The sequence below is a fragment of the Hordeum vulgare genome, chromosome 7H (genome assembly GCF_904849725.1).
Source record: "Hordeum vulgare subsp. vulgare chromosome 7H, MorexV3_pseudomolecules_assembly, whole genome shotgun sequence".
Lineage (NCBI taxonomy): Eukaryota > Viridiplantae > Streptophyta > Magnoliopsida > Poales > Poaceae > Hordeum > Hordeum vulgare.
In genome coordinates, this window is record NC_058524.1 from 602,390,876 (window position 1) to 602,414,063 (window position 23,188).

Consider the following 23,188-nt stretch of genomic DNA (forward strand, 5'->3'; position numbering starts at 1 on the left):
ACCGCCCTGTCTCTGCGGTATTACCGCTTGAAGTTCTACAATGCGTGTCTAAGCGGTAGTACCGTTCCGTTTGTGTGGCTCTGCGAGCACATAATGGTTGGATTTGCACTATCACTATATAAAGGGGTCTTCTTTCCCAAGTAGACTCACCTTTTATCCCCTCAAGTTGCTTCTAAGCTCATTTTCTCTTGTTGATTCTAAGCTCATTTTCGTTCGATCTCTCTCCCTAGTCATATAGACTTGTTGATTTTTTTAGGGTTTTAGGGAAAAGCCTCAATTTACACTTTCACCAAGAGAAATTTAAGCCCCCCACTAATCCTTTACGGATCTTGTTACTCCTGAGTGTTTGAGATCCGTAGATGGAAGAGGTCACCTCGAAGGCACAATTCATTGTGTCGAAGCTTCATGGTGGTGTTGGGAGCTTCCAAATAAGTTGTGGAGATTTCTCCAACCTTGTTTGTAAAGGTTCGGTCGCCGTCGTTAAGGACACCACTAGTGGAATCAAGGTGCATTGTGTGAGGGAGTGAGGAGAATACGGTGACCTTAGTGGCTTCTTACGGAGTATACTGTCTCCATACCGCTCTAATGGTGGCATACTTCCCTCAAAGGGAAGGAACTTCGGTAACGCATCCTCATCTTCAATGACTCAACTTGTGGTTACTTCTTACCTTTACTGTGTGCAAGAGATTATTGTGTTGTATCCTTTGCTTACTTGCTAGTTGTGGTTGTTAGCATAATATATGTTGTTCACCTAGTTTCATATCTAGACAACATTTTTGTTGTTAGCATAATTTATTAAAAAGAGCTGAAAATTAGATTTGCCTATTCACCCCCTCTAGTCAACTATTTCGATCATTTCACTAGGGTTATGCAGGAGCGAGTGAGTGAGTCAGGCTTCACTCCACATGCTAGCGCCTTGAAGCCCTAGCTAACTCCGTGCCAGCAACTGTGATAAGACGGAGAGGGGTGATGGTGGTGGTGGTGACAGGTATTCTTCGAAATGACTGGACGTAGGTGGCACGTAGACATTGAATCGGGTTGAAAGTAAAAGTCGTCAAAAAGTGGCGAAATGCTCCCAAAACCAATTCATTTGAGTTTATAATACACGATTAAATTTACATGTATTTCCACAATAAACAAGATTTTTATATGCATGTGTAATGTGAATATTATTTTTCAGCCCATCTCACAACCAATTAATAACCACCAAGTTTCAGAAAGTTTCCAAACACGTCTTTTAAACTGTGAAGGAGGGAATACCTTTTTCTCATGATCTTAAAATGCCTTAATCAAAATGGTGTGCTCGTCAATCCATGGTCATGGAATTTTCATGCATACACGTACATGTACACGACCACGACACCATGCGTCAATGGCGACGGTGTTGGCGCACATCAATGCATGCGCACGCGACGGCTACAATGCGACTTTTAGTCCCACGATAGGCTCATGCTACGAGCCGACACCTGGGAATGGTTATTAGAAAACCGGGTGTAACGGTTCGGTTATTATTTTGGGTTTGATTGGTTTAGGTTTTACTGAACTGAGTTTTTTTAGTTTGGTTTTGGTTTGGGTATGTGCAGAAATCAGTTTGGGTATAGTTGGTTCTGGGTTTAAACGGTTGTAAATTATGGGTCAAAACCGGTTTCTAGGCATTGGTTATGTGCAATAACCAACGATGACTGAGAACGAATATCTTTGATCCGCATGCATGTTGTAATGCACTAATTATGTATTATGGGGAAATACCACATGAAAATCGGAAGTGTTTGCTTGTGCTTTGGCTAAGTAATCTTGTTTTAATACACTTGTTAGTGAGCTATTCACACGTGAGCATTTTTTCTGCCTTTTGTTGTGTGTTGACTTTATCTAAAGGATAACTTTGTTCAAACTGTTGTAGATGCATTATGCCTTTTCTATCTCATTTGATTCTTAACTTATCAATTTGTGTAATTATATGTACATTAAAGCAAACCCATAGTTATGTATTGGTTTTAAACTCACTGTTATGTATTGGGTATAATTGGTTTTGGGTGAAAAAAATAATGAGTTTAATTTTGGTTGGGCTGAAAATGATATTAAATGGGTATGATTTAAGTTTGATTTTGAGAGATAAATATATGAGTATGATTCAAATATGGTTCATGTATGAAACCGTTCTCAGGTTTAGGAGCCGTTGCTTTTCTTACTAGATTTCTTCGTACGTTGTACGTTGCATTCGATCGAAGTTGATGTGAAGACGACGGCGTCGTCGTGAGAATCCATTCGCGTTGTTGTACCAGCACGCGGTAGGTGTTGCTCTGACCAGGCCATTTAATTGTAACCGCGTACCACATTTGTGCGCATAGTTGTTGCTTGAATTATGGGTTGCAAGTTGACCGGCCTTAGTTTTGCATGCGTAGCCGTCGTTCGAATTTAGAATTGCACGAGTTGACTGGCTTCTGCATGTACTATTCTACTACACTTGGCATTTGGAATTGCAATTTGGCAGATTTAAGTACTTGCATGCATCCGTGTGTTTAGTTGACTCTCGACATTACAGATATTCTTGCCTTGGAGAAGCTGGGATGAAACATGATCCTATACCTAGGACGGCTTTAGTTTTTCTTCAGACGCATCAAATGTTCGAATCGTACCACATCCGTTACGGAGATAGTAGATGATGGCTTAGGGGATGTGTGGGCACAAATTTCTTCAACACCAGCATACTGATATTGCATGCTAAAGGCAGTAGACATTCGGCTCAAGTTTTCTCCACGGGTGACGCATGAGAACAGGAAACTACCAACGTCACGGCCCACAAATTTAACCTTCCCACCAAGTGTGGATGATCTCAGGTCAACGAGGGGCATGGCATGGAAACTACCCATCATCCAAGTGTCCGGCTTAAACAAAGCATTGTGACAAACAATGACACACACACGGACACGTCACGCCGTCGCCGTCGTCACGGTGTGAACCTTGAAAACTTCAGTGCTCGCTCCACAACAGTGAAGTTTTCCACAAGCGAGAAAGCAGCCAAGCATGCGTATCCTTGTCTCTCCCTCCCTAGTCGTGTTGACTCATCAAAAAACCACTTGGCTGTGATTGGGTACTGGTTAATCTGGCGTGCATTAGGTGCGTCTCAACGGACGGCTCATAAAGAAGAGTGGTTCTCACGTGCATGCACAGCCGTTTGTCCCATTAGATCGTAGATTTGGTCATTAGTTTTGATCGGTACCGGTAGGATGGAGTTAGGATCCGCTGAGGTACAACTAATCAAGAGGAAACCTGTGCCGTGTACTGTGGATGCATGATTTCCATAGGCGGCACACGTTCAAGTGTGGTACACCAGAAGCTATCGGATTAGAGCATCTATAACCGGACCCTTCAAACTTTCCTCAAACGTCCGGTCAGGCCATTCGGTCACTGTCCGATCACAAAGATTCGACCCAGACAGATCTATCAAACATGACTCAAATGTCCGGGTTGATCGGCATCCCCTATTTTCAGCATAAATATGGGATAACTATGGGGGAGCCCGGACATGTCCGGGCACGCCTGTATCCTCGGCGTTGTGTGAACGCCGCGTGACGCCGCTTCGGGGTTGGGGTCGGCTATTTAAGCCGGTCGGCGCCCCCACCCCCCAGCCCTAGCACATCCGCCTCCTCCCTCTTCTTCGCCGTCACCCGATCACTTCCCTCTTCATGCCCGTCAGCCATGCCACCACATAGCCGGCATTACACGATCCAACACCGTCTCTTCCTCCTTCAGCAGGTCTGAATCCGAAGGGAAGCGGGGCTACCTCTGGAACCGAAGGTGGATTTCAATGAGGGGAAGGAGATGGGGGAGGAGCCCGAGGAGGAGCAACAAGCGTCGGAGGAGGAGGCGCCTCCACAGGAGCCGGAGAAGGGACCACCGACGTTCGTCAATCTATGGCTGGAGCAGCTGGCAATCCTCAACTCCATCCGCTCCGGCTCGGCTGCGGTGGCCAGGCGTCCGATGCAAGAAGCACGGGTGGCGCAAGAGGCGGCGCACGCGGCTCAGGCTCCAGCGCAGGCGGATCAGGCTCTGCGCAAGCCATCTCTGACGAGGAAGAAACTTAGTACACTATTTAATACGTAGGATATATTCTGCCGATAATTCAATCCGGAACCCGACCTCAGATGCACCCGGTGAACAATAAAATCGAAAAAATCAGATTTGTTGTTTAATTTTATTTTTTTGGTAAAAGGCACATGAGTGTGCGATGTTCGTGCCAAATTTCAAACATTTGAGCATTTGAGCAGCTATCAGCAAAAAGACAAAATCAAATCAAAATATTGCAAAACATCGAACTTTTTCACAGATCCAAATTATCTTTTTTGCTGAGACCTTCCCATATTACCAAATGTTTTTAAATTTGACACGAACATCACGCATTCAATCATCTTTCATCATAAAAAAAATCATATTTTTTTTAGTATTTTAAATAATTTTACTGTTCATGTCCAGGCTCATCTAAGCCCGGTAGCCAAATCGTGTTGTGTGAATACAAAAGATGAAATACGAGAGAGTTGAATATGAAGAGAAAAAATTGTGACGTGATTTGAGGAGCGAATTTACAAGGTCCCGCTGTAGAGGCTCTCACGTAAGTATTGCATGTCGACACGAGTGCATTTAGAACGCACGAGTTTCACCAGTACTTGTTACAAGAATTCTAGTGGTCCTCCGGGAATTTTTCGGGGTTTCAAACGTGGAGATATCGTACTGCTTCGCTCGTGGCACAGCAGCAAAGGAGTGTTTGCTAGTTTCTTTGTGTACCAATAAAGATAGCCAAAGGCGTATTTTTCATATCATCACCACTCATCGTATAGAAATAACTTATGAGACTTGCATATTTATTCATCCATCAGGAAAGAGCTGATTTATTGTGTATCGGCTCCATTGTTGTTGGATCCGTGCATGGCATGGGCGTAGACGATCTCAACAGGCAGATGCTCAAGTCTGTGTGAGCTCATCCGTGTGACTGAAAACTGTACTCGGCCACTTGTCCCCTTGGTTAAATATACTTCCTCTGTTTCTAAATATAAGTTTTTCTAGAGGTTTCACTAATAGACTACATACGAATGTATATAGACTTACTTTAAAGTATAGATTCAATCATTTTGCTCCGTATGTAAACCCCTACTGAAATCGCTTAAAAGATTTATATTTAAAAACAGAGAGAGTATAAATTAATTTATTCTCAAGGCCAAAATGAGGAAGCTTGCCAAATCACACCACCCTTCCTCATATCGATTATTTGCGGAGAAAAGAAACCAGTCCTGCACGGCAATGCAACCGCACAATTGTACCCGTATGGGAGTAGATTTATTGTACATGTACAGCAGCAGTGAAAATGCCGTGCTTGCATATCTTATCTGCACTGCACGTTCGGATAAGCCAGAGACGAGTCGAGGGGGCACGAATAATTGCTGCTGCTGCTGCTGACTGGGATGACGACCACGATGATGATGGTGCCGTCTTGCCGTGGCGTCTGCGAGGCTTGCGATCATCCTAGGCGAAATGCAAGGACGTCACCGGACTCATCGCCGGCCAACCCCGAATTCTCCATGCCCGACAGCGTCCACCGTCCACGCCACCACTTCACCAGCAATGGCCCGGGTCCTTTTTACTTTTACTACTCGCTCGCTCGTTCGCGGATTTTTTCACTGTTTTGATCCTTAAGACGTAAATTCATCACAAAACGAACTGGGTTCGAAAGTATTTCACGTTTTGACCCTTTTGAAAACGCCAGAGACCGTGGCGTTGCAGGACTTAGCAGAAACGCCAGTCTACTTGACGTTGCAGGCCTCATGTGCAACGCTAGTCTACTGGACGTTGCAGACCAAAGCTGCAACGCCAAGGGGGCTGGCGTTGCAGACCAAAGCAGAAACGCCAGGCTCACTTGCGTTGCAGGGCTCATAAGTAACAGGCCCGCGGCCCCTTCCTCCACCTCCACTTCTTTCTTCCTCCTCTTCCACGAAAAAGCTCTCCCTCCTCCTCCAGACCCCCCCCCCTTCGATCTTCCTCCTCCCCCAACCGTTTTGTTGGTTCTTTGAGGCAAATCGAAGAGGCCGGTAAGCTCCTCCAATCCCTCCAATTAGTTTTTGCAATGATTTTTTATTTGTGTAGATTTCTTTTGCACTAGGTGTACGTATGTTTTGAAGTAAAATTTATTTTGTGATTGTTAATAGGTGTAGTTTATGGTGTCTCTATGTGTAATTTTTGGTGGCTATATGTATAAACTAGATTTTGTTCATATTATCCGCATAAGGTTTATGCCTAGGTTTAGTTCATATTATTCGAAGAGGTCCGTAATAATTTTCTTCATATTATTTAGGATGTTTCGTCCCGACCAATATCCGGGTCTTGATGACTACTATGAGCAGAAGCATCGTGCGGTGCTAGTTGAAAGAGGAGAGGTAATAATGATTTTATTGATGATTATTTTCATATACTCCATGATTTGTATATTTTCACAAGTTGAGCCCATTAACAAATTATGCCTTTGTTTGTTTAGGTTCCTCCACTACTTCGTTTGAGGGGGCACAACCCCAATGAAACTCTTGTATATGACCCTCGTTACGAGCCATATTTTAGAAGAATGGATCTTCTTCAATTTGTGCTCAACTTTAAAGGCACACCACCATGGTTGAACGCCACTGCCCTAACAGCACTTACGGATCGATGGAGGCCGGAGACGCACTCTTTTCACCTTACTCTTGGTGAGATGAGCATAACCTTGGAGGATATTGCTATGATCTCCGGGCTTCCTATCGAGGGCAGGGCTCTTACAGAGAAGGTTAGGGCCGCCGGGTGGCGACAACGGGTTGCAGCATTGGTTGGTGTTGAACCCGAGCCATGGACTGATGAAACTAGGAAGGATCCTAGGCCATCCGGTGTGTTGTTCTCTTGGATACAGAGACATTTTCACAGATGCCCAAGGGATGCTAGTCCGTTTGTTGTGGAGAGGTTCGCGAGAGCTTATCTCTGGAATCTTTTGACCCAAGTGGTGTTTCCGGATGGCACTGGGGACACAGCCTCATGGATGTTCTTGGATCCGCTTCGTGACTGGGATGTGAAGTGGAGTTGGGGTTCAGCGGCACTAGCCTTCTTGTACCGTTAGGTATGGCTTAATATCATGCATTTTCATTTTATTCAATGGGATATGACGCATTTTCATTTTATTAAATCTGTAGTTGGATGGAGCATGCATGAGGAGTAAGCCGACGTCCTGTCTTGGAGGTTTCGTCTGGGCCCTACAGGTTTGGATGTGGGAGCGTATCCCTGTTGGCCGGAACTTCAGCCTTGCTCCAGAAGAACCCTGGAAGTACCCGTTTGACGGGGACGAGGAGCGATACCCCACTATCGCACACACATGGGCTAATGTCCAATGGACGAGTATCGCGGCTATGGGGCAGTATAAGGCATACATAAGCGAGCTTGACATGCTAACTTACGAACAGGTAAATGCTTTATCAAATTTGCTGATTTTTTTCATGGATGGTTGAGTGACTTGTTGTTATGTAGGTTAATTGGAGGCCGTACACGGTACTTAGGCAGTATCCTCTGAGCAACATGTGCCTTCGTGACCAGCATCTTTGGCGTGTGCGGTGCCCAATGATATGCTTTTATGCGGTGGAGTGGCATCTTCCTCATCGTGTTTCAAAGCAGTTCGGGGTACAACAACGCACCCCGCCGGATTACGTCGAGACAAGTGTGAAGCTACATAAGTGAGTCTTTTGTATCACGTGTTTCTCCTGTTGATCAATGTCTAACATGAAAAAATGAAACTGATGTAGTATTCTAATGCTTTGTAGGACAAACCGGCAAAGCAATAAGTCTGTCATCAATTGGGAGGAGCACCACATTACTTGGGTGGACATGTGGAATGCTCAGAGACAACATCGAGTTGAAAATGATGAAACACCAGACACTAACGAGGCGGCATACTTAAGGCATTTGGAGTGGATGCGTACAGAGTACAGAGTTATCCATAAGGCTGCCTGGACTCGTTCCGATTGCTTGGACTTACTGCCGAGTGAGACTGCTGATGCTGCATTCAACAATTCAATTAGGGAGACAGTTGGAGCGCATCTTGACTATGGTCCTCTCCTTGACCGAGTGGTACGTCCCTCCTTTAAAATATAAACAAGTGTCATTTATTCGTGGATGGTATGTCACATGTGTTTTATCCAGGGCACAGAGCTATGGAGATGTATCAACGAGAGTAACGTGGTCCTTGCCCGTGCCCCATGTCCACAAACGGACGGACTTGTTAGAACTACTCTGCAGGTTTGATGCCTTGTTAACCTTTGTTTTGTCATACCTTTGTTAGCATATTAACATGTCATTATCTTTTCCTTGCGCAGAAGGTCGCCAATCGGTGCCGCACACTAGCGGCTTTACTTTCTTGCCACGGTGTTTCGTCCACCGATGTGAGGGCACGTGCGCAGTACACGATGGATGTGCAGTCTTCCGCTCGTCCGTCTGCCAGCCGGCCACGGGCCTCTTTCGCTCGTCCGTCTTCGAGTGGAGCACATGTTTCTTCTAGCCGAGCACATGAAGAGGAGATTGAAGAAGAAGATGAGTCCGACAACGAGGCCGCGGATCAGGACTACATTGAGTTTGGGGCTTCGCAGATGGAAGATGCTCCGCAGTCAAGTCAACCCACTCAGCCGACGGAAGCAACGCGTCGAGCTAGCTCAAGGAACATCAGACGTCCTGGCTGGCAGAACACTCCAGAAGGCTACGTTACTAAAGGCAAGATGGCTGCAAAGAGAGGGAGGAAGTGAGTGTTATGATGTTGTCTGTTGAACTACTATGTTTTCTGTTGAACTATGTTGTTTGTCGAACTACGTGTGTTAAACTATGAACTATGATGTTATGCTGAGTCTTATGATTTCAATTATGGTGTTATGCATTGAATTATGGTGTTATGTTTTGATGAATGGTGTTATGCTGAGTCTTATGATTTAAATTATGGTGTTATGCTTTGAATTATGGTGTTATGTTTTGATGAATGGTGTTATGCTGTGAATTATGGTCTTACGACTTAAACTATATCCTATGAAATATGTTTGTTGATCAAAACAGTGTTAAAATCTTGTTTTGGGGTACTGGACTAAGGAAACGTCAGGAAGCATGGCGTTTCTGGTTGGGTCTGCAACGTCAGAAGGTCTGGCGTTTCTGCGCTGGGTGCAACGCTGGCCAGGACCCCAGCACTGCGGTACTGGACTAAGGAAACGCCAGTGAGCTTGGCGTTTCTGCTTTGGTCTGCAACACCAGCCCCCTTGGCGTTGCAGCTTTGGTCTGCAACGTCCAGTAGACTGGCGTTGCACATGAGGCCTGCAACGTCCAATAGACTGGCGTTTCTGCTAAGTCCTGCAACGCCACGGTCTCTGGCGTTTCCAAAAGGGTCAAAACGTGAAATACTTTCGAAACCAGTTCGTTTTGTGATGAACTTACGTCTTAAGGATCAAAACAGTGAAAAAATCCGATGGATTAGTCATGGAGAAATCGAAGGTGGAAAGAAGAGAAGAAGAAGAAGGGAGAGAGAGACGAAACAAAGGCGCAGGGGAGGACGAAAAGCGCGCCGCAGTTGCCTGCGAAAGTACCCCCCGAATCCTCTTTGGGTGGATCGTCGTCGTCATGATGGCGATGATGGACGGGCACCTCATCTCCACCCCCATAATAAAGCTCGGGAGGTTACGGTCACTCCTCCTCCCGTCTCATCCGCCTCCTCCCATACTTGCCACATGGCTACCCATGGTCATTTTCTAACCCGCGCCATGTCTTGGAAAGAAACCTGTCAGGAGCTGGAGCTTGAGAAAAAGACTAGTAGTACAAAAGAGAGAGCTGACCCTGACCTAAATGACCGAGTTTTACAAATGTTTGGCACAAGATTGAAAACCCCCCACCACAATTGGGTCCAAGTTTTCAATTTTTCAGAAAAAAAATCCCAACAGAAAACACACATTTTGGCGGGTGTTAGATGGCATCCCACCAGAAAACACACATTTTGGCGGGTGTTAGATGGCATTTGCACAACTATGATGTTTTTTTTGCAATTTACTCAAACGGAGGCGGCCGGCACAGGAACCGAATCATGCCATGAAACTTGATGATAATTTCCTTCATCCCTTTTTAAGATTATAGTACCATGGTTTCTGATCTACTGGCAGCCCTACAACATCCACAAAGGGGAAGATTCCGTGGTAGCTGAAAGATAATCATTGCGGTGTGCACTCACTCAAGAGGACGGCTTTATCAGGTTGTTGTTGGTTACTACACTGCATCAGATGCTACTACACCCTACAACAGCTGCCCATTGGTTCAGGGTGAATATCAGCCCGCCTTTTCGCTTTAGCACTCAATCCTGCTTTCAAGGGGCTTCCACATCAAGCATGTAATCACACCATAATGCTACATCACCAGACAAAGCTCAGTGCAGAATCAGCCGAAAAAGGCGACCGTTTTGTTCTTCGAAAACATTTGTCATTGCACATCAGTAGCACAGTTTATTCCAACAAACAGCAGGAGACCAACTCACATGCACATCTCACTAAACACTAATGCATGCATGCCTGTGTACAGGCATGCATGCTTCTGCCAATCAGCCACCAGACTCATCAGATGTCTGCCTTGGGGTTTATGTATTTATTCCTTCGGTTCCGTTGTGCATCTGCTGAATCTGGCGCTTATCAAGGGGGTTGAATCTTCTAACTAGTACAACAGCCCCGCTTCGACGCTATCCGGGCAGGGGCGCGCTGTTTACAGCCTCTTCAGGCTCTTCTTCCTGGCATCCATCTTCTTCTTCTCGGCTGGGATTTTGGCAGCAGGCGGCCCGTCCTTCTTGTGTTCCGCTGATGAGCCTACAGAAAGATCACAAGGAGCTGCGTTCTGATCCTGTATGCCGAGAACTTTGGTTGAGGTGGAGGTGGATACTTGTGCTGGCGCCGCCGATGGTATGTTCTTGCTCGGAACAGTGCTATTGCTCTGACCCGTGTTTAGAGCTGTTGTTGACTCGCAAATGGCTCCAGTCTTGGACTTATTCTTTTGCTTATGTGCATGAATGCCGGTGTACAGCCTGCAGAAAGGAGCAGGGGGAAATCATCAATGCCTAGGTTAAAGCTCTACTTGACACTTCAGCACCATCTTTGATCTGATCTGGCAGAAATGGTAGCCATGAGATTCATGACCATGTGCCAAAATTGCTTTGTACGAGAAGATCTGCGAGCATCACACTAGGATTGAAAAATACATAGTCGAAGGTTGACCTTGCAAGGCGTGCATACTCCTCGTAGTTTTCAAGCAGCATCTTTCCAGCTTGTTCATTAAGGGCAGATTCGGGAAATGGTTCGATCAGAAGGCATCTTACTACCTGTAGGACATGAAAAAAAGGAGCTCCTAGTTAGTGTCCCGCATGCTGTGAGAGCAGACGGAACTTTATTCTCAGGCCATAGCTATCATGCAGTCCTTTTAAATCTAAACTCAGTAATCTCTTACAAAGAGATCACACATTGCTCTCAACAGAAGAATGGCGAATTGTGCGGCAGCTTTAGCTCACCAGCAGAACATGTCTCAATCCAAGACTAGGGTTCCAATCCTTTTTCAATGTGTTCACACATATCTCACCACTAGTTGCTATGTTTGGATGGAATATTTTTGTCGAGAAGTATCCTGCAAATCAAAGGAGGGTGCAGATTTTCAGTCAGAGGCTTCATTTGAAGAAAGAACTGAAGTACAGACGGAGAATGCAGATTTTCAGTCACAGGCTTTATTTAAAAAAAAAAAAAAAAAAAAACTGAAGTACAGACTGTTCTGATAGTTCTAGACCTTTTGGGGGAGAGTGAGGGAAGTCACGGGACAACAATAGCTTCATCCGGAATACTCCATTCTCATATGGAGTACCAGCTGCATCACGCCCAGATACAGATTTTTAGAACACTGAGATTGAAGTAGTGCAATACGGAGAGAGAGAAAGAGAAACTTGAAACGCTTGAGGTTCTGTAGCATGCACAGGCAAAAAGGGACAAGATTCATTGATGCTTAACTCTAATATAAACAATATGTTAAAAGTCTTTGAAAACCAAAACACACATAAATTACGAGGAAGGTCAGCATAGCTGCACAGGCACATAAATTCAATTGTGCACGGACAGAACAATTAAATTTATGTGCCTGTACAATAGCATTGGTCAGCATAGCTGCACATGCACATAAATTCAATTGTGCACGGACAGAACAATTAAATTTATGTGCCTGTACAATAGCATTGGTCAGCATAGCTGCACATGCACATAAATTCAATTGTGGACGGCCAAAACAAATAGCAGCTGAATACATCTTTGATGGGTCTTACCAGGGCCCTCAATATCAGCAAAAATGGTGCTGAAGTCATCATCATTAACAATAACTTTAATCCCTTCCGGAGGTGATTCATCAAGATTCTTCAGTTCTTTAGCCAATTGCCTGATGACATTTGGTGGAAGGTTCTCATTTGTTGCCTTCGAAAAAACACACCATTAGAAACAGAAAAGGAGAAAGCATTTCAATTAAGTCTTTCAGCCACTCACCATGGAAGCAATAACAGCAGACAGCTCTAAAGGTTCTCTGCGTGCAGCTTCACTTAGAAGTTATCTTGTTCCGAAATAGCACTCTAATGGTCACAAAGATTTAGCCCTGTGCAAACAGCGTGATCATCCTATAAGGCAACAACATTTAGGAGATTAGATATGACTGATTCAATATGATATAACAACTCAGTAGACTTATCTGCAACATAAGAAATCAACACCTGTAATATGTTATTTATGGAGAAACTGTAATGCACCATTAGTACATGACTTTCATGCAACAGTTATCGTTGCAAGGGCTTTACATACATCTTACAAGTAGTACATCCAATATGAAATAAGTGAATAACCGCTTCACATGCTAAGTCATAGCGTTGGGGGGGGGGGGGGGGGGAAGGGTCCGACCACTTTGGGTCTATTGTACGCAGCCTTTCCCTACATGTCTGTAAAGAGGCTGTTTCCAGGACTTGAATCCATGACCTCATGGTCACAAGGCAGCAGCTTTACCACTGCGCCAAGGCCTAAGCAAATTACAAATTTTGTAAAATTACTAGCACGGCTAAGGTATTTTGTAAAGCAAGTACGAATAATGAATCCAATGAAATATTGCGACTAGTTAGATTTGCAAAATTGGTATTTTGGAAAAAAACACTTTATTGCAAGTCTAAAATAGTCATTCCAGCAAACTAATTTATGCACTGTTAATCACTTTGACCTTTAAACAACAAAAGGAACATTTACTACTATAAATAACATATTTATGCCCCCTCATGTGTGCAAACTGTGAGCACACTCACACGTAACGTGAGTGCTGAACTAGCAATTAAAAGATGCTACAAATGGATGGTGCACCATTAACGCCTGCAAGCGACAAGTATTATTCCTACATAAAGGTGGTCATACACCTATTGTCTAACACGGTGGCAAGAACTCCAGGAGTGGGGCTACCGACCATGGCTCGAACCCTGGTAAAATCACGAATAAAAAGCTCGAACCCTGGTAAAATCACGAATAAAAAGGCCCCCGCACTTGCTGTGTATACCTGCGACGCAGCGGCAGGTGCAGGCTCTTGTTCGGGCTCTTTTCTCAACCTTACATTGCTATGCATTTGGGTCTAATTGGTCATTTTTTGGGGCCTAAATAAATGCATTGTTACACATAAATGTTTGCGGGGCGAGGAAACCAATTAGACCAGACCATATAATCGGCGATTCGGTATTAATTAGGGCGCGTGCCTTGCCCCATGCTACCGCGTTTCCGTCGATTCGCTTTGCTGGCGTGGCAATGTGCCATTTGCCGGCATGCCAATTTATTGCGAACTAAACAGGCATGCTGGCGCGTAATCTCGCCCACACTAGACACGCGCGAAAATGCTCACACACACACTCACCAATGCAGGTTCAGTCCATCCAGCAGCCGGCGTGATAACAGGGCAACGCCCATGCTCACCACTGCAGGTTCAGCCTATCCAACTGAACATTGCGAGCACAATGCAGGCCTGCCCCGTTTCTTGCACAATTACTACTACCTAAAAAGGAACTATGACGAACCGAACCGAACCGAACCTCCCTCTCGTTGTTACGTCCAGGAAGGAAAGAAGGATGGAAGGATGCATCCGCTAAGGCGCCACATTGGTGGTGTGATGTTAACCGCGGGTGAAACGAAATCTGAGAGTTAACCGGGACCCCGTATCTCGGCCGGAAGGGAAGGAACCAACGGCTCACCTGCTCCCGACGCTGCCCCCCTCCCTGCTCGCCCAGGCCTCCGCCCCCGGCCGGCGGTCCGGGGAGGGGAGGGATCGAGTTCGAGCCGGCGGGGAGGGAGCGGCCGATCCCCGCGCTCGCGCTCGCTCTCCCTCGCGGTGGCGGCCGCGAGGGGGAGAATGCGGTCGAGAGGCGGCGCGGCTGGAGAGGCTGCGCGGGTGGAGGAGGGGCGCCGGGGATCGATGGGGCGAAACCCTAGGCGAGGCGAGGCGGAGGGGAGCGCTCCCGATTTGGGCAGACCGGGACGGGGGCAGTAAAAATTGGGAGAATCGGGACTGAAATGATGGGAGAGGGAGAGAGACAGGGGAGGGGAGGGGAGCGGTGGGTGCGGTGCGGGCGATCGGACCGTTGGCGTCACGCGGGCCCGGATGGGCATGGGCGGGCCGCGGGCCTGCCGACGCGTTCGGTTGGTAGCCGTTGCGTTGCCTTGCGTGTGGTGGCCGGCGGACGGCCGACGGCACCGGGTTTTGAAATTCCGACGGCCGCCGACAGCGTTGAAGGCGGCGCGTTACCGGCGGTCGTGCCCTCGGACAACGGCGAACGGTGGAACCGGTCCAACAATTACGGCCAGTTCGCTTGCACTATTTTTTCTTTCCGGGCGAGCGACACATAGTTCGCCCCTCGTTACTCCGCACGGCCCATTATCATTCTCTCCTCGCATCGTTCGGCCTGATGGGGCCCACCAAAAAAAAAAAAAACAGCATTCCCTCCCGAACCATGACGGCTAATAAGTCTTGCCTGCTGCGCGGTGTACCCTCGCCTCGCCTCTAGCGATCTGCTAAATGTTTCGGGAAGGTTCTTGGGACCGGTTCAAACCGGTTTTAGAATACATCGTTTGGTTTTGTCTTCTACTATGTTTTTATCCTCTTTTTTTTTTGCAGATACATGTGGGAATTTTCCAATACAGGTTGTGGATTTTTGTACATATGATGCGCATTTTCTAAGACACGCATTTTAATAATTTTTTGAGTAAAATATATTTTTTTGTTGCAAATACACGTTGAGCATTTTAATGAACAACATTTGTGTAGAATTATGGGAGCATTTTTATACGATATATTGTTTTATTAAATGCCATGGACATATTTTATAAATGGGTGCACGCATCTCACAAATGTCATGCATATTTTTAAATTATGGTTTTTAACATTGTACAGTTTTCAAAATGTGTGATGAATATATTTTTGAATTGTGTGAACATTTTTTTTATGTCAGCAATAATGGTATGGAATATTTTCCTAAATTATTCGAACACCATTTTATGTTTTATAAATATATTCAAAATGGTCAAAAACATATATTTGAAATGTGTGAACATTTGTTTAATATCAGCAATAATGGTATGGAATATTTTCCTACATTATTCGAACACCATTTTATGTTTTATAAATATATTCAAAATGGTCAAAAACATATATTTGAAATGTGTGAACATTTGTTTAATATCAGCAATAATGGTATGAAATATTTTCCTACATTATTCGAACACCATTTTATGTTTTATAAATATATTCAAAATGGTCAAAAACATATATTTGAAATGCATGAACGTTTTTTAAATGTCACCATGTTTTTGCGAATGCTCTCACCATTTTTCTAAAAGTTGTGCAGAGTCTTTTTTACACTCATGATATTTTTGGGAACTCACCATGGTCATTTTGTTACATTTAAGTATTTCATATTCAATCTCAGAATTATAGTCATAAAAGAAGAAAAATCCCAGTGAGTGCAGCGGTTCGATGTCCAAGCCCATCTGCATCCGATAAAAAAAGAAAAATTTATAAACTTTTTTTGCATGGTAGAAAATTTAATATGCAAGGCCCGCTCCAATTTTCAGTTTATTTGAACATCTGAGCAACTCTTATCAAGAAAGACAAACCGGGTCAGGATGATACATGAACAGCAAATTATTCCCTCCGTCCCATAATATAAGAACGTTTTTAACATTACACTAACATAAAAAATGTTCTTATATTATGGGACGGAGGGAGTATCTTACATACCCCAAATTTGTCTTTTTTACGAGAACTGCTCAGATGTTCAAATGATTTGAAAATTAGAACGGACCCCATGCATCAAACTATCTATCATGCAAAACCAATATGTGATATAAAAATAATTCTAGTGTTTGCGTTGATCTTTTTTCTTCAGTGTGGGTGCAGATGAGCCTGGACTCAGAAATGAATTTTTGAAACCCGGCAAAACATTACGTGCGCTTGCAAACCAGCCCTACTCCTGCACTAGGTTGGGCGGGTCCATTCAGGTAGCATGAGCAGTTCTTTTGCCTCGCTTCAAGTGAGAGAAAGATGCACCCTTTTTTTACACAATGATAGAGACTATTGTGCGTCAATGTGCAGAGATGGCGAGGGAAAATATGCATGCAGTTAAGCCTATACGGTCTTTATGAATAATTAATAAAATGATTGAATGCGTCAGAGGTCGAGGGTATATCATTCCTCTTCAAGAAAAAAATGCAGTGAACGGCTGGCCAAACTTGGATGCATTCCAAATATGTTTTATATATCTGAATTCCTAAAGCCAAGAGCTTTAGAATAAGACCAAACTTGGATGCATTCCAAACATGTTTTACTTTCAACATTTCAAATGATTGAAATCGGGTTTCTGAAACAAGCAAAATATGTTGTTTGAAATAAATTATTTGCATTGAGTGAAAGCAATTTTGAAATATGTTTTTCTCAACTGAGCGAAGTATGTTTTCTCAACTAAGTGAAATTATTTTCTTCAGATGAGTAGAATATGTTTGTTCAAATGAGTGAAATTTGTTTTTTGAACACAAAGAATTGTTTTTTTTAATTACTGAAAGCAAACTTCTTGAAATGAGTGAAACTAGTTTTTTGTAACGATAAAAATTGTATTTTCTAATGTGTGAAAATATGTTTCCTCAACTGAGTGAAATATGTTTTCTCAACCAGGTGAAATTATTTTTCTGAAATGAGTGACATCACATTCTTCAAATGAGTGAAATCAGGTATTTTGGATATAGGTGAAATAATTTAAAACAAAATGGAGTGAAGCAAGTTTTTGGAATAGGAATCTGATTTTTGTGTACCTCTTTATTTATGTGAAACTCCTTGTTTCAGTTTCATTTTTTTTTCATTTTGTCTTTTTTATTCAAAATGAGTGAAAATTAATTTACCGGAACGAGTGAAATGTATTTTTGAAACAAGCAAAACTGTGTTTTGAAATGAGTGGAATATTTTTTGAAAATAAGTGAAGCGTCTGTTTCATAATAAGTGAAATCACCGTTTAAAAATATGTGAAATTAGTTTGTTCTAAATGAGTGCAATCACTTTATAAAATCAGTGAAACATGCACTTTAAAATAAGTGAAACTAGTGTTTAAAAATGAGTGAAATTAGTTTTTTTAATGAGTGAAATCATTTTTAAATTAGTGAAATTATTTTTGAAAAGTGTGAAAATGTATTTTAAAATAAGTGAACCCAGTATTTGAAAATTAGTGAAATTAAATTTCTTAAATTAGTTAAAAAATCAAAATCAGTTTTATGAAATACTGAAATAATCTTATGTGATATGTAAGTAATTCCATTGATAATTGAAATATATGAAATAAAAAGCTGTTCAAATATATTCAAGATTGATTTTGTTTTAAAGGTCGTCTCAGCATGAATTCTAATAAATAAATAATTTAAAAAATGAATATAGTATTCAAAAGATATCAATTATTGAAAATGTTGACGATGAAAATAATACGTACATGTTAGATGTATGGGAGAGAGAATGCATGCATGCATGCACGTTATTTCTCTCCATCCTAACTTTCCCTCCCTCCCTCTCTCTTCTATGTAAAAAGCTGACGCATAATATGCAAGTCTAGCATTGCCCCAGAGCATTGCGGTGTTCAAATCTGGCACACATGTTGCTGTAGCGCCATGAAATCCAAAAAAAGTCGTGGTCACAACGATGCAATTACAGTATCGCTTCTCTTCCTAATTACCTGGTCTGCCAGGCTTCGACCAGTTCTCTCTTCTCTGACGAGACACACGAGGGCCGCATCAGTAAGTACGTCCCTCGCTTTGTCTGCAGGCTGCACCACGATCCTATATGAACTCCTCCAACCAACAGCCTTGACACAAAGCACACAGGGCAACCTAAGCTAGCTACTACTAAACGCAAGCCGGAGCTGCTTCAGTTACCATGGCGAACACCGCCACCAAGGTCGTGGCGATCTTCGGCGTCCTTGTCCTCCTGCAGGCGTGGTGCGCCGCCGGCCGTCACGTCGAGGTGATCAAGGGCTCCAGCCAGCGCGTCCACGACGCTCCTGCGGTGATGTCGCTGACCAGCTTCGAGAAAGGGGACGGGGACACCGGGCCGGCAGAGTGCGACGGCAAGTACCACAGCGACGACCTCTTCCTGGTGTCGCTGACCACGGCGCTGTACGGCGGCGGCGTCCGGTGCGGCAAGAAGATCCGCATCGCGATCCCACAGCCGCAGGGGCTCGCCGTGGAGGCCATGGTCGTCGACGAGTGCGACGTCGGACAGGGCTGCGGCGTGCGCGAGATCAGCACGTCCGCCGCCGTCTGGAAGGCGCTCGGGATCGATGTTAGCGTCGGCGAGGTGACCGTCACCTGGTCGGATCTCAGCTAAATTAAACATGACCTACTCAACGCTGAGACTCTTCGCGGTAAATTAATCGAGTCGTCTGCATGAACTCGTTAATGTGTTGGCGTCGTTACTAGTAGTACTACTTACCTGTGTTCACGGCAGAGTACGTAGCTGAATAAAACTACAGTACATGCGTATATGCATGCATGATGTGGTCGGGATGATCTACTTACACATGTAAGCGTCAGTCCGTGTAAAACAATCTCAGTTTGGTAGTCCTTGATGAGCAATACATACCCAGCAAAACTTTTTTTTAGTATGCGTAATGCATGTGTCGACAAACAACATTGATCTTTAGATCATCGTCATCTGATCTCATCTCGGCGCACCGAACCTGTGCTCGAAGTACTAATATTTGGTTTCTAGCCACATCTTGTCACACTTTGCCACAACTTACCTTAGGCAAGTTTGACCAAGTTAGGTGGGTGTTTGGTTTTCGCCACACCTAAGGCAAATATTTTTTAATGAGTACTAAACCCCACATGTCATAGACACAAAAAGTGTGGCAAAATTCCCTTAGACAAGCCAATGTGTGGCTAACAATTTGAACAACTCAAGTAAAACAAGTGTGGCAAGTGTGACAAAAATAATGTGATAAGATATGGCAAAGATAGTCACAATTCAAACAGCCCGTTAAAGTACTGCTTGGCTGATTACGCCTCCAAGACAATCTTTTATATGGAAGTGTTTTATATGGATTGTTTTGGTCTCGTCGAGACAAACAATTTTGATATTTTGATTATCTTATTAATACAAGATCATATGTAAATTTTAGTGCAGCGCAGTGTGTAGGGAGCAAAAAGTGACGCCCGCCACAAGACATACAAATATGGCTTGATGTCTGATGGGTAAAGGGAGTTATCGCCTAATGGCCTATTGGACCCTCACGATGGACTCAAATTAAAATAAATATTTCGACACAAAATTTGATCTTTTCGTCGAAACTGATAACTTCGCTTTTGTGCTCATGTCCAACCGAGATCGTATTTTGCCTGTAGAACCCAAAAACCCAACTATTGTCTCGGCAATAACTAAATCCAAGTTTGGTCTGTTTTGGAAGGATTTGGATCTGATTTAAATTATTTCATGTAATTTAGAATGTTCATAGTTATACAAGATGCTCAGGAATATTTTAGCAAATGTTCCTTTTTTTTCAAAGTAACAAACAAAATTTCCCTTCTATGCACTAATACATGACCAGGAAAAACCAGATGCACATTATTATTCTCCCACCATGGTTTGGCCCAAGAAATGAAAATCAGCATTCCCATGACAGCTAAGTCTCGCTTATTGCACGCCGCACCCTCATATCTCCTCTGTCGATCTGCTAAATGTTTTGGGAGGGTTCTTGGGACTGGTTTGCACCAGTTGTAGAATCTTTTGTGTAGTTTTGTATTCTGTAGTTCTATGTCTCTTTTATTACTTTTTGTGCAAATTCATGTTGAATATTTCCAATACAGATTGTATATTTTTTGTATACATGTTAACCATTTTATAAAATAAACATTTACTAATTTTATGAATAAAATATATTTTTAACAAATACATGTTGACCATTTTTTGAACAGAACATTTGTTTAGAATTAAGAGAACATTTTTACAAAATGTATTATTTCATTAAATGTCACGAATACATTTCATAAATGGGTGAATACATTTCATAAATGTCATGAATACTTTTAGAATTACGTAATTTTCTTTGTATTCTACAATTTTTACAATATGTAATGAATACAGTTATGAAAAACATTTTTTTGATTATCAAAAAAATTGCTGTAAAATATTTTTCTAAATTACACAAACATTAGTTTTACATTTTATAAACATTTTTAAATAGTCAAAAACATGAATCGTTTTGTGTGTGAATTCCACAGACTTTTTTTTACGCTGCAATATTTTTTGAAACACGCCATGGTCGTTTTATTAAATTTAAGTATTTTATACAACATTTCAGAAATATAGTCATAAAAAAGAAAAAATCCAGCAAAATAGGACGTGCGCTTGCAAACCAGCAGTACTCCTGCGCTAGCTTGGGTGGGCCCATTTTTATTTTGGGGGGTAACTACATTTTCATTAGGCAAATATCCAACATACAATATCTGTGGCACACGACACAGAAGCAGAGTGGACAAATATTCCGGAATAACAGCATATCCATGCCCATATAAAATAAAAATTTCAATAATGTACTTAAGGGGCGGGCCTCTTTAGGAAGCGCGAGCGCTTCTTTTTCTTCGCTGCAGGCGAGGTAATGGAATTCCCTAAGCTCATTGTGTCAAGATGTCGCTGTTTCACAACTAGCGATCGACGAAGCAATTGCAGTGGGATCATTTTCCATGTTAGCTGTTTAGCGTGTACACGGATCATGGTTTTAAGAAGGTTCAAACTCCGGGATTTTCAGTCTTAGGAGCCTTCTCCTGAACAACTATTTGTGTTTTTCTGTTTTGGTTTTGGCTTCATTTTTTTTTTGTTTATCTATTTATTTTTTATTTTATGTTTCATTTTAAATTTTCATTTGTTTACTTATTTATTGTTCTTTTTATTTTTCATGGTCAAGTTGATTTACTTTTAATACTATTTTCAAAATTACAAATTTGATTTGGATTTTCAGAAAAAAAAACTTTGGAAAATGTGTTCACAAATTCAGAAAATGTTCAGGAATTCAAAAAAATTGAGTATCAAAAAACGTACATGATTGTTTTTAATTTTTTTACTTGAAATTTGTTCGCAAGTTCAAATAATATTTAGGAATTTCAAAGTATGTTCAATTTGTTCGCGGTTTCAAACTTTCCTCAGAAATTCAAAAAATGTTCGCTTTTATGAAAATACACAAGAATTTTATTTTTTCCGATTTTAATTTTTTTTTAGAATTTCAGGAAATGTACCAACTTTCGCAATTTCAAATTTTGTTTAGAAATTCAAAAAAAATCGTCGCGTTCCAGAAATGTACGAGATATCAATTTTTTGTTGAGAATTTAATGGAATGTTTCATTTTTTTAACAAATTGGAAAAAACATATTCTTTGTTTTAGATGTCATGATATGTTCTAATTTTCAAATATTTGATAATATTTTGAGAAAAGTTTGCAGTTTCAAAATCTCATACTTTTTCAAAAATTCAAAAAAAAATGTTTTTTTAAGTACTTTCTTCATCAATTTTTCTGCTTTCTCAAATTTTTCACATATTAAAAAAATGTTCCTGTGTCTGAAAAATTGTTTAGAAATTCAATAAATGTTGGAACTTTTTCTTTGGCGATGATGTTGTTTAAGTTCGTGTTGCATGCCTTTGATTGGGCTTGATCTGCAACATAAGACACGCTATGTTGTGATGATTTTGGATGAAACTTAAGTGATGTGGTGCCTTTTGGATGAACTATATGCATAGTTCTAATTTGAATTTCTCGAGCCGCGCAACTATATGCGTGTTTGTGGTTTATATGTTGTGCATCTAGAATTTAAATCATTCGAATGGTTGATGAAATAGTGTGCAATTATTTTAAATATATGTGGCAAGGCTGACAAAATTAAGCCAAAAAAGTATCATCCTCTAAATATGGGGGATCAGTTAGGTCTGGCCACATACAGAGGAGCAAAATTATCATATTCAGCCATATCCTCCTCTATATCATAGGGTATCGGTTACAGTTGTTTAAGGTAGCACAGTATGTTGTTTTTGTTATCGTTTGTTCACCAAGTTCAGTGGCGGAGCTTGCTCATTCAAAAACATGTGTATATATTGACATTAGATCAATTTATCTAATGAAAACCAGCCAATGGCCCCTCCATGACTTTAGCCGAAGCTCCGCCACTGATCAAGTTGGTGTAGTCTACCATAGAACCCTAGCTACTTAACTCTCAAAAACTATGCATGGGAGTCATGAATTGAACAGAACGAGTGCGACATCCAGAAGGGCTGCAGCGGCAGCGAGATCAGCACGTCAGCCGCCGTGTGGAAGGCCCTTGGGGTTCACGCCGGTGCCGGCCAGGTGTCTGCCACCTGGTCGGATCTCAACTGGAAGTCCAAACATACATTGAAATCAAGTCAAAAACAACGTGCGCATCGCATGATGTGTGCGAGTAATCTCTGCTTACGTGCAAATGTCAGTCAGTGCAAGATGATCTAAGTCTGCTAGTGGTCGCATGGACTATTAGCAATGCACATCCATCAATATACTTCAGCATCATCCCTTTTTTTTTTTTAC

At 42.5% G+C, this 23,188-nt stretch overlaps 1 protein-coding gene across 1 annotated transcript; it reads right to left on the reverse strand.

Annotated features, from left to right (window-relative positions):
* Positions 1-10,451: 10,451 nt before the first annotated feature.
* On the reverse strand, positions 10,452-14,621 carry LOC123411810 (ubiquitin-conjugating enzyme E2 22-like). Its single transcript, XM_045104770.1, has 7 exons — positions 14,306-14,621; positions 12,582-12,709; positions 12,368-12,512; positions 11,842-11,919; positions 11,573-11,685; positions 11,283-11,386; positions 10,452-11,092 (listed from the first exon to the last, which is right to left on the reverse strand). The coding sequence occupies exons 2-7, from the start codon at positions 12,582-12,584 to the stop codon at positions 10,777-10,779; spliced, it is 759 nt and encodes a 252-aa protein (XP_044960705.1). The 5' UTR covers positions 12,585-12,709; positions 14,306-14,621; the 3' UTR covers positions 10,452-10,776.
* Positions 14,622-23,188: the final 8,567 nt, after the last annotated feature.